The 11,416-nt window shown below is 47.2% G+C and overlaps 1 protein-coding gene across 1 annotated transcript; it reads right to left on the reverse strand.

Annotated features, from left to right (window-relative positions):
• Positions 1-3,495: 3,495 nt before the first annotated feature.
• Positions 3,496-5,083, reverse strand: LOC131216455 (uncharacterized). The gene is made up of 3 exons (XM_058210951.1): positions 4,151-5,083; positions 3,853-4,084; positions 3,496-3,783 (listed from the first exon to the last, which is right to left on the reverse strand). The coding sequence occupies exons 1-3, from the start codon at positions 4,312-4,314 to the stop codon at positions 3,667-3,669; spliced, it is 513 nt and encodes a 170-aa protein (XP_058066934.1). The 5' UTR covers positions 4,315-5,083; the 3' UTR covers positions 3,496-3,666.
• Between the last annotated feature and the right edge of the window lie 6,333 nt (positions 5,084-11,416).

An 11,416-nucleotide genomic window follows, 5' to 3' on the forward strand; every position in this document is an offset into this window, starting at 1 on the left:
AAAAGAGCCACAGAATAATTAAAAAGGTACAAAATTTAAAATATTTTGTGTGCTTTGCTAGTCACAGCTCATTTATTTAACATCAATTTATCTTAAATGACGAAAAAGGAAACTTTCCAAAGCTAACAATTTTCTGTTTAATACCAAACGATGTGAATTCGGGTCACCTGGCATCGAATGAACCGTTAAATAAATCAATGAGCTCTTTCTTCGGTTTCCGCAATTCGAAACACATCCATTGGTTTCCCATTCAGTAGCACCTTCCATTAGGAGCCTTTCTCTCGTTCAATTTCGGTGCTTAGTCTTACAGTCATTTCCGTACAAACTAGACGACATAGAAATGATTAATGGAAATTGCAACGGTTCACCAAATCGAAAGACGCAGCGCTTCGCGGCAGTACCGCAGTATCGTTCCTACAATTATGACCCGGTGGGTTGGAGAAGGTGAAAATGAGCTTTTTTGTCATCGATACGGGCCCTGAGGGTGAGACGGCAGCAGACGGCACTACCATAAATTATTCGCGTTAGTTTAAAAGTTTTCGAACGAAGCGGTTCTTTAGATAAATGCGGTGGAGGATAAATAAGCAATGGCAACCGGGCAAATGAAGTAGAAAAATAAATGGGCTAAGGTGGGAAACACGCACCGGCAAGTGCACCTATTTATCGGAGAAACTTTGTTCGGAACAATCATGCATTATTCCACGGTAAGATAATGAGAACTTCTGCCCTGTGCACTGGATTACGGCCGGGATAGTTTGAACGTGAAATATAGTTTCCATTGCTACCAAAGTTTCGTCGGCAACCGTTTGTTTCAAAGTTGGTGAGGAAAGTTGTGATTTCATGTTCGATTCGTATATGGAGGCATCAAGCCGTTACGCCGTTTGAGTGTCGTTTGAGTTCACGTTAAATATTCACTAGATTAGGTCTCTCTACTCTTTCACTCTTTCACTAGTGTTAAACATTATAGATAAAATAAAAATTATTTTATTACTTACCGATGAAGACAAATAGAATTCAGTTGTTAAATTTTTGTTCATTTCTTTGTACTTTTGTCACAACCCGAACATATTTCAAAACTCTCTTGATTTTTGAATTTGAACATCTGAGGCATTAAATTTCGGCTAAATTGACAAACAAAGATAAGCAGAAAAAAATACAAAGTGAAGTAACGTCCGTACTGAAGTACAACGAGCTTTTGCAGAGCAACGGATGGACATGATAGATGACCGAGGATCTCTCTTCTTCGCAGTGGTAACAAATGTTTATAATCGGTTTCCTAGCATTTACTTTGGCTTCACTCTTTTGCAACCACTTCTTGTCCAACTCCAAACAACACCTCGGAAAACGTTAAGCTTTCGGACTAGTTACGCGGTCTGTACATGACTTTGGTGCTTCATAATCGGTCCAATGAACAAACAAAAAATAAACATGTCCGCACCGAAAACAGCACAATGTCTTGGGTGGAAAAATGGCTCCCACACTCACTCATCATCGCCCGGAATGGGTTCAGTTTCCAGGAAGGAGAACTGAAACCGGATCAGCAACTTAGCTGTAAGCATTATCGCACCACAGTTTGTGCACCTCAAACCAGGCGGACCGGGCTGATCCATCATGTGCAGAAGTGGGACCAGTACTCAAACTAATGGCACCGCCAGAAAGGGCTCCCATTATTCACCAAAAACCTTCTGATCCACGAAGGAAGTTCAAGACTAACTTTCCTGGCTTCCTCTCTCTGTTTCTCCCTCTCTCTGCCTCTCTCTAATGCTAGGTTGGAAGCTTTGCGGAGCTTTTCTGCTTCACGACCCATTGCCACTTAGCAACTAGTTGAAGAAACAAATCGGGAAGGGAACAAACCATTTAAACAGAGACATCCGGTTGGCAGAAACGTAAGTCCTTTTTGGGTCTTGCATGAGTGTTTGTAAAACTGGAACTGTTAGGTTTGGAAGGTGGCGAGCAGCAAATACTAAGTCCACTAACCCATAAAGTCTCCTCATAACTATGCACAAAACCGTCGTGAGCACTTCCGGTGCTTGGCAGTTGCCGTCCAAGTAGCGGCGCTACTCGTAATTTTGATTACGATGACGGTGGTGATGATGACTGTTTTTGGAATGCTCACAAAACAACTTCGTCCCAGCTCGCCGGACGTCACTGGCGGTGTTCCAAGCGGCGGTGCTTCGTTGATTTACTGCAAATTCTTATCATTTTCTTTGGGCGCTCGTGTTACGGGTAGAAAACACTTATTTATGAAACCCACCAGGCGCCCCCATTTTCTCGGAAGGACCGTGACTGGACTTCTGGGGTAGAATGTCTTATCCGCCTGTGCGACCGACTTCTGGGACCGATGGTACGCTCTGCCCAAGACCCGGATATATAACCTGAAGAGTAAGAAGGACTGTTCTTTCTATTACATGTTGCTAAGGGTTGATGTGAATGAAATATTTCACTTCCGTTTCCCCCGTTTTGTAACCCGCGCGTCATTGAGGTTTTGGAACAACGGCGATCCAAACCGCGGAGTAAACGGTCTCTATCAGTGACGATGAACAATAGGGATCCCACCGAAACCTCCAAGGACTTCCGAAGATATCGAGAAAATGTATTGCCTGAGAAAAAAGAAACGGAAGCCGAACAGCGGAAAGTGCGAGCTTCGGATATCATTTAACGGGGGAATCGCACGGATCGAACGGTCCACGGTGTACGTGATGGGCTCGCCCAAACGGAACAACATACACACATAAACTACGTCCTTGTCCGACGTGGACGGACATAAAAAATACTCGCCATTGGATAAAAGGAAGTAAATTATCCGCGAAAGCTCTGCTATACTCAAAGCAAAACCGGATCCGACACCGTACAGCGTATAACGGTTCCGCAATTCCGTATCGGCACACCGTGTGTTGAACGATTTATGACCCTACGCGAAGCTACGCGGAAGTAGAACGTTGCTCCGTTCGGCTAGCATTTCCGTTTCCGTTTAGCACCACAAAGGACATGGCCAAAGCTTCAAGTCATCCGAATCGACGAGGGTCACCACAGGGTGAGAGAGAAGGATAAGATTAATCATCGGTCTGCTGGCCGGAACCCGCACCGATCGATTGGTCCCGTTAGGCAAACTTTTCTTTATTGCTTTTAATTGAACTCAATTAGACTTGTCGGGGTTGGGTTTTGCGGAACAGTCGATGCACCTAGCACCAGGCCACCGCTTTGTGAAGTCTGCAAACTGAGGTCCACGGCCTCCCGAGTGTGATGCCTAAAAGAAGAAGTTCTGTGGTCTGGGAGGTTCGCGATAAATTGAACGGGTATTGATCGAACTTCGATCGAAAGTTGTCAAACATTCAAAATGCTCCAACTCGAAGACTTTTGTCGAACTTGCCGTAGCGGGCAGAGAAGAACGGTCACAAGTCCAAACGGAGATACGATACTGAAAATTTTATTCTATTCTGACCATAAAAAGCGCCCGTGTCATGTTGAAATGGTTCACGGAGAGTGAAAGTGGCTGCACTATTGCTGCTTAGGCCCGAGTCTAGCTTCTCGGAAACGCGGGAAGTGCTCGGCGGCATTCACCCAGGCTCCTTAGGTGGTGTACGATGGGCTAACGGTGGGCGTCGATGACAGTGAAGATGATACTGATGATGATCTTACTCCAGGTTCCAGCATCTGCGATTGGTCTCACTCGAATGCAGCCGCTACGGTGCCAAGGAATGCCTCGAACGCTTCCTCTAGTGTCTTCGTTTTATGCTCTTCCAGGGCGTTCAAACAGTAGCGCATAATGACACCTCCGACGGCCTGAATTGAGCAACAAAAGCAACACACCAGTAATGCCTGCATATCAGCTGGATGACCTAGGATACTTACACCCACGTCCTCCTTCGACACGTTGCGCCTCCGGTGGTTCCGGACGAGCTTCGCCAGGCTACACTTCATCAATGACGGATCTTTCAGCCCGTAGTCGATCAGGGTACCGATGAAGTTCATCACATTGATAGCGTGCGCGTGGAGGGAACGATTTTCGCCCAGATCCGGGCTCACCGTTTCAGAGGCCGAGAAATCAAAGTAGTCCAGATACTGCGGGTACTCCTCGAAGAAGCTGTTCGGAAAAGCAAATCGCATCGATTACTCGCGGCCTTCGCGGCTCGGATTGGCGATTACTTACATCACGAAGATATTGCGCCCGTGCGTGACCAAATCCTTCTTCACGATACTCCACGCCGCCGTCAGGGCCACCTTCTGCGACTTCGTAAGGCCGGTCTCGTCCGGTGTGTCGTAATTGGTTTGCTCATCCTCTTCCGCTCCGACTAACGAAGTGGGTCCTGACATTTCTTTTTCTATTTATTTTTGTTTCGTTCGCGGCGCCTTGCCCCGGTTTCCACTTCCTGCCCTGATTCCTGGAGAGCACCGAAAAGGTAACACCGAAATCTCTTACTCACAGCAACAACTGGTTCAACCACGAAAGACAACTGCCGCTTCACAGCCAACTCCGATTGGAACCGGGCAACCACAGGCACCCATCGACACAAACAAGGAGCAGGATGTCTCGCTTTTTTTTTGTGCCACGCAACACGGCAACAGGAGGTATTGGAAAACTGTCGACGATTTCGTGGCGGTTTTGTTCTGTCAAAAAACTATCAAAACACTGTACCAACACTCTGGCCACGATGCAACCGCTGACCGGTTTACGCTGACCACACACATGCAACCAAGACGATGGAGGCCATACACTCTCACCCAGTCGCCACGCGCACCAGCAACGGCACGAGCGATGGAGCAGTGGGCCAAGCGGCCGGGGAAAGAGCAGGCGACCGACGGAGCACGGTACAGCCACCAGCTGTCAGTTGGGAAAAACCAAAACAAAGGCCCTTCCTAACTCGGCAAAAACTTGTTGCTTTCTGGTGGGAAGTCGATTTTCGCGCTTGTTTTCTTGGCCGTGCCCACAGTACGCCAATCGCTCACTTGCCGAACACGTTCCGTCGGTGGCTCGGCTTTCGATGTGCCATTTCACTCACGCCAACCGGAACTGGCCGGCATACCAAACACCATTTCTCTCGAGCACTCTCTTTCTCATTCACCCGCTCGATCTCTCGGACAATTTTTCGGTACACCGATAGCTGCTTCTCTCGCAGGAGGCTGATTTATGACCTGGAGCTTCCAGTGCAAAGCTTCTTGGACCTTGGACCCGTCAATTAAGAAATGGCCAGAACGATCGATCTGTGCCCGCTACCTGCGTTTTCCTGACTGCCCGTTTTCAGTAATGTGTCCGAGGGCCTGTATCTCTTCTAGTGCATAGCGGTTCCAGCACACGACTGCCACTAGTGGGGGCAGATACAAGCAAACCGGCCACGCTGCTTGTGTTGTCTGCTCCATAACCAACACTCGCGCAACAAGACACATTTCGCATACGCCGACTACAGTCCTTCTCAGAGCGTCGAGCTCGAGGTTCAACAGCTGCTCTTCTCGGTGTATGCGCGCCCCCGAAATTGATTCAATTTAAAGTGTATTTACGCTCTCTCGCGGTTCTCGCTTTCTCTCTGCTCTCTTCCTAGTAGTGAACCACATCGGCCAAGGCAGTGTTGCCATAACCCATGGCCACTAGTGATCGCCCGACCAACTGTCCTGGCTTCTTATCATGGAGCTAAATTCCCAAAAGGAACAAGAATTGAGATCCGGTTTTAATATAAACTCCATTTTACTAAAGTTACTTTTGGTAACCAGTGCTGGGCATTTTGCTTAGTAGGTCATGAAGGTGAACAACTCCCCAACGAACGATACGTAGACATAGGCTTAGGGTAAGTTGCGGAAAAGCTACCAAAAGTTCTTGAGCACCTGAAATATCTTCTAATCCCGTACTTTCGATGCGAACCTATCTCTCGCGCTCTCTCACAGACGACCGTCCCGTGGCATCATCCGACCACCGGATCGCTGCTCAGTTGTTTATTTTTTCCACCAAAAAATGCGCTCCACGAGACGAGCCCCTTTTTGCTTGTCACGCGATGTCTGTGTTGGTGTGGCGTACTTCGCATACGCGAACGGCAGCCTCGTGCGTGGTTCTTCGAGCGTCTCCTCCACTTCACGCCCAACCACCCCATTCTTGGCGGGAGCAGTTTTAGCTTCCGTTTTATTTAATTAATGTCAACGATGACCCGTATATAGTCAGCAAGTCACTCGAACGTCTGTCTTACCGAGTCCAGTAATGTCGGTCGTTGCACGAAACGCCCGAAACGACCGAAAGGGAAGATAATTGTTAACGACACAAACGTACGAATGTCTACGCCACAGGACGAGAGATAATGATGAGCCGTTCGTCGAAACGACAAAAGTAAGGAAATAATTAGACATTTGTTTTGTTTGCTCAGGCCCTCGGCTCCCGGAGGAGTTTTCGGCTGCCGTTATCGTGACAACGGACCATGTTTGAATACCAACGTGCCTCTCCGGGTTCGCTTCGATGGTGGACAGAAATAAAAAAGAGGACAATTAGGGCCGTGCAAACGCTAGCGAAGCGAAAGCGGGCGCCTGGTAGCCCACGCCAAATCGTCTCTCCTGTTTTCGCTCCCCCTTTCGCATCGATACTATCTTGCACCAAGTCGAGACATGTTCCGGCATTTCCGGGTTGCTCCATTATTTCGCATCACACACGGTACAAACCGTGGCGGCCGTCGCACTGACAGGCATAATGTTGGCATCATTTTCCCTCCGGGAAAACAACCATTTGCAACCGGCCCGGTCGCAGCGACGTGGCATGTAAAAGCGCACATATGGCGACCGGCAGTAATGCGGCGTGGCGTACCTGTTGCGTGGCAGCATACGGAGCGCAAATGCTGTCGAGCCGCGTGTGGATTGACGAATACTCTGCTCGAACATTCGGTCCCAGCATACCAATTATTCAAAAGGTGCTGTTGGCGAACCGCTCTTGCGGGTCGGGGCTTTTAATGAGCCCCTTAAATGGTGGCCACATTCACCAAAAATTATTACAGTAATTACAGTGAACCATTCAAACGGTATTTAATTATTCTACAGCACAGCATAATGGGCGGACCCATTGAGTTGAGTGAATTTTATGTTCATGTTCGATTTTCGTACATTCCGCTGGGGAAATCGTGTCAATGGAGTTCAAGTGTTTTTATCAATGGTTTATGATTAAAGAATCCAATAGTAAATTTCTGAATCACAATGTCGCCCAATCAAGCAGAGTGTTTTGAAAAGCGGTTTTTACTGCAATTAATTGTATGCAAAGAAAACATTGTTCGAAAAATCATCATCTGCTTTAATCAATAGCCTTTCATACCGAGCAAAACACTTGTGGCAATAAACGGACAAACCCGAACAACAAACTTTTGACCCATCATTTCGCACAGTGATTGCATTATCTCCGGCTTATTGTCGGGACTACTCAACCTTGATACGCACCCGTATCAACCCATACCATGGCCCGGGCCACAGTGTGACGCTAACCGAAATCATCACTAAAGAGCTAACAAAGCGCCAAGCAACAAACGGCAAACCACGGCACATACGGAGCAATTCGCAACATAACTTCGCTCGCCTCTCGAAAGAAATCCACCCGACGTGCCGGATTGGGAAATCAATTTCAATCATGTCGAACAATGATCACGGCCACATTACGGCAACATCACTTCGTTTGCACCCGACAGCGACACGCGTCTTCTATCACTTCAACACGGATTTCGTACCAAAAAAAAAACAATTGAGAGCATTACCTTATAAATCACTGGAGGGTACTTTAATCGGCTAAAAACAACGCCGGATCCGTTCCGGAAGGTGGCAGCACCAGTAGAAGTGAGCTCCTGTCGACACTCGTAGCGATTACCAAATGTCTTCGGACGAACGCGTTCGGCGTTTTTTATAGCCTTCCAACGGAGGGCGAGATCGTGCCCACCCAAAACATGAAGAAGCAGGGAAGTATGTTGCATGGACTGACCTGACCGTCTTGTGCATGGTTAGTGATGACCCCGGGCGAGAGGCACGGTCACTATCAATTAGTGACACGTCGGAAATCGCCTCTCGAGTGACCGAGCGGTTCTTCGCAGGTTCGCGTGAATTATGACTACTCCAATTTATGACCCTTACCATCACTAGGGGGATGGAGAGCCCACGGCGCACGGTGGACGGGGACGGGTAAGAAAGAAAAGTGTCACCAAGAGGTCAAATTGATGTAGCGGTGTTCCACTATCTCTTTATTGATCTGATCGGTTGGCTAGCTTTTTAGTCGATGGAACGAAACTAAAAAGCGGGAATCGAGCGAATGCCGCAAAAAAGGTGAATGACTGATGTAGCTCGGGTGCATAAAAAGCAATGATCACGCAATACGTGCACCGGCGAACATGGAATTTCATCGGTAAAAACGGAGAATATAATTAGTATTTTTAGATGTCACATCGAGCGTGATGGACTTGTTCGATCAGATTGTAAAAGGCTACAAAACATAAAATTGATTCGACGGTTCTCGGTCAGTACTCGGTTGACGTTTGGCTTTTTTCCCTTCGCGGTTCACTTTCTGGATCGTGTTCCTTTTGACTTTGCGAGTATATTCTAGTGTTACAAAACTGTTTACAAGTAAGAGAAACTTAAACAATTAAATGCATCTCTTAAGATATATTCTCCTCTAGCTCTGTCTGTAGATTTCAAAAGGACGCCATTATTCAACTTGCTTGAAGCAATGAGCACAAAAAAATACAATGAAATTCCGTTAGACGTGCTGGTCCAATAAATAATCATGATTCTTAAATCACGTGATCGAATATGCTTTGCAAAAGCTCGAGGCATAAACTGAAACAAATGCACCCAATTACACTTTTCTATTCACCATTCCTTTCACTAAGCTTCCATTAGCCTTAAGTAGCACCAAACACGTACCCCTTACAGATACATTGCCGTAAACAACCTGCACCAACGGGAAACTAACACCCTGCCCGAGAGAACAGAAGCCAAACAACTTACCTCGGCGAGAGACACAAGTTAACTACCGCTTCGCCGTCTATCGCTGGAAAGCCGCTTATCGTGCCCAACAACTCACAGTATCACAATAAAAGATGAAAAGTTTCACGCTCAAGATGGTGGCGATCGCACCTGATAAGGGCCAGACTCCACCAGGTTCGGCACCAAGCTCAGCCACCCAACACTGCCAGCATAAGCCATGCTACCGAGAATTATGTCACCCACCCCCCACGGCACTGATAAAGACGCAGATGAACACTGTTAGCGTACAATAAACGACTCAATAGAGGCGGCTGAGTGTTCTGTGGGGCACTTCCCGTTCACTTACAATCGACTTCAACACTTCCGCCTGCGACCTCCCGGGGAGGAACCGAGTCTCGGCTCAACTCTTCCACTTCCGCCACCGATCGTTGATGGGAGACGGTTTATGCTAGCGGTTACTGGATGCTACCCGGGAGATGGTATTTTATCATTTCAATTTAATTAACAGTACAACAATGGTAATCTTCTCACGCCCGAAGACGTCGTCGTTCTCTTGTGCGAATTCTTCTTCTAAGCCGACAGATTTTCGGGAGGCAACAGTTGAACGATACCACCATCTTGGCACCAGCATCAAAGTCCGGGCGACAACCGAGCCACCAGTCGTAATCGGTTTTAAGCTCTGGCGGACTCTAGATTTTCTCCGGCACGGCCTAGACACATTTTAATATAAAGTAATGAAGATCAAGACGACACAGATGCGCCACAGATGGGAATGGTTTGAAATGAAACATACCAACGTTTATGCTCAAGTGAAGAAATTAAACGCCTCAAAAGCGTATCGATTACATCGACACGCGTTTAATTTACGCGCATTCCGCGCGTAGCTGGCACCATTTCTCCGCCATCCTACCATAAATCATGGGCGGCGACATAACCCCACTTTCTGTGTTTTACAACCGGTGTCAACTAACGCCCGGGGGCCATCAGGACCAGCATTGTTGAATTGTGCAGATTACACAGAGCAGACCGGCACCGACCAAGCGGAGGTTCCTTCCGTAAAACCGTTGGTTCGCATTCCTGATTAAATTCCGTGCCCTTTGGAGCCCGCAAGATGTTACAAACGCCGGAAGTTACGTGATGCCAACGGATATTGAAACGAAACACGCTATTTCAGCCACTTACCGCCCATTCTGCCCCACAGACCCCCCAACACTCCGTCTCCAGCCAGCGGCTACCGTTTCGAAGACGTCAACGACACGGTTTTTCGGTTCAAAATTTACCTCACAGTTACGCGCTAGCGCGTTGCTGATGAACACAATGTTGCCCATCGACCGTTCCAGTGCTTCGCTGCCAATTTTGGTTTGAAATTTCACTCTCTCTCCCTTTCCCTTTTGCTTGCTCGAGTGAAGAATTTCCATTTCATCGATCAAACGAAATCGATCGATCTGGGTTCAATTTTACGCTCTGTGCATTAATCGTAAACACGCGCCGAAAAGAAAGCGCTAAGAAGTTCGCAGCAGGGACACAGCAGGGCTAAGTCGTTGAAAAAGCGCCACTTCGAACCCTTCACGAAATAGTCGTTGGTGGTGGCTGACGCCCCCGGGGCCAGGGCTTTCGTGAGAACGGAAGGCATCAAATGTCCTTCCGAGCACCGGCTCGTGTCAGAGGGCACGATTTGGGACGACTAATTAACGTCATCTGTGTGTCGTGTCTTATGAACCATCGTTCTCTACTCCGAGGGTCTCGGCGGGAGGTGTTCGTTAATTTATTAGGCAATTGGGTGGAAATTAAATTTCAAAAGGCCGGAGCAAAAAAACACGAAACATGAAACCATTCGTTTCCCGGGAAAACGGCAAATCAACGGGGCACGTTGTGGAATCATTGGGTCAACGAGAATGTTGCGTTTTACCATCGATTTTGTTTGTATTTCTTAAAGTGAACTTCCCAATATTGTAGACGCGAAACTTTACTTTGGTGAAGGGCACGTTATTTGTTATTATGGCAACGTTATGTGTTGTTTAATGTTATTAGACCATAAAGTTTGCTTCCACATCGGGTTTTCTGAGAAAACGAAGCGTATTGAGACGAAGCATACGATAGTCACAATTAATAAGTTAATGAATAACAACAACAAAATTATTTCACGATTTGGAATTAAATGGCCCGCACAAATGGAAACATTTATTAAATGACCGTCGAACGAGTTCATTATCGAGGACATCGTTTTCTTCGGTTTCTTTCGTTTGTTGTTGAAAACATTTTCATTTAAAAACTTCCCCTTGCTGGTCTAGTTTATTGTGTTTACTTTCGAGATAAGCATTGCACAAAACGACCGCAACCTTCACAATTTCCTTCACTGCAACACAAGCTTACCAAGTTGACGAAGCAATAAAAAGGCCGAAGAAAGGATTACGGAGGTTGAGGTAAAATGTTTTGCAAAAACCCGGGGACAAACCGGTGGGCCATCCGACCGACTGCGCGAGTGCTT

The sequence above is a fragment of the Anopheles bellator genome, chromosome 1 (genome assembly GCF_943735745.2).
Source record: "Anopheles bellator chromosome 1, idAnoBellAS_SP24_06.2, whole genome shotgun sequence".
NCBI classification, from domain to species: Eukaryota; Metazoa; Arthropoda; class Insecta; order Diptera; family Culicidae; genus Anopheles; species Anopheles bellator.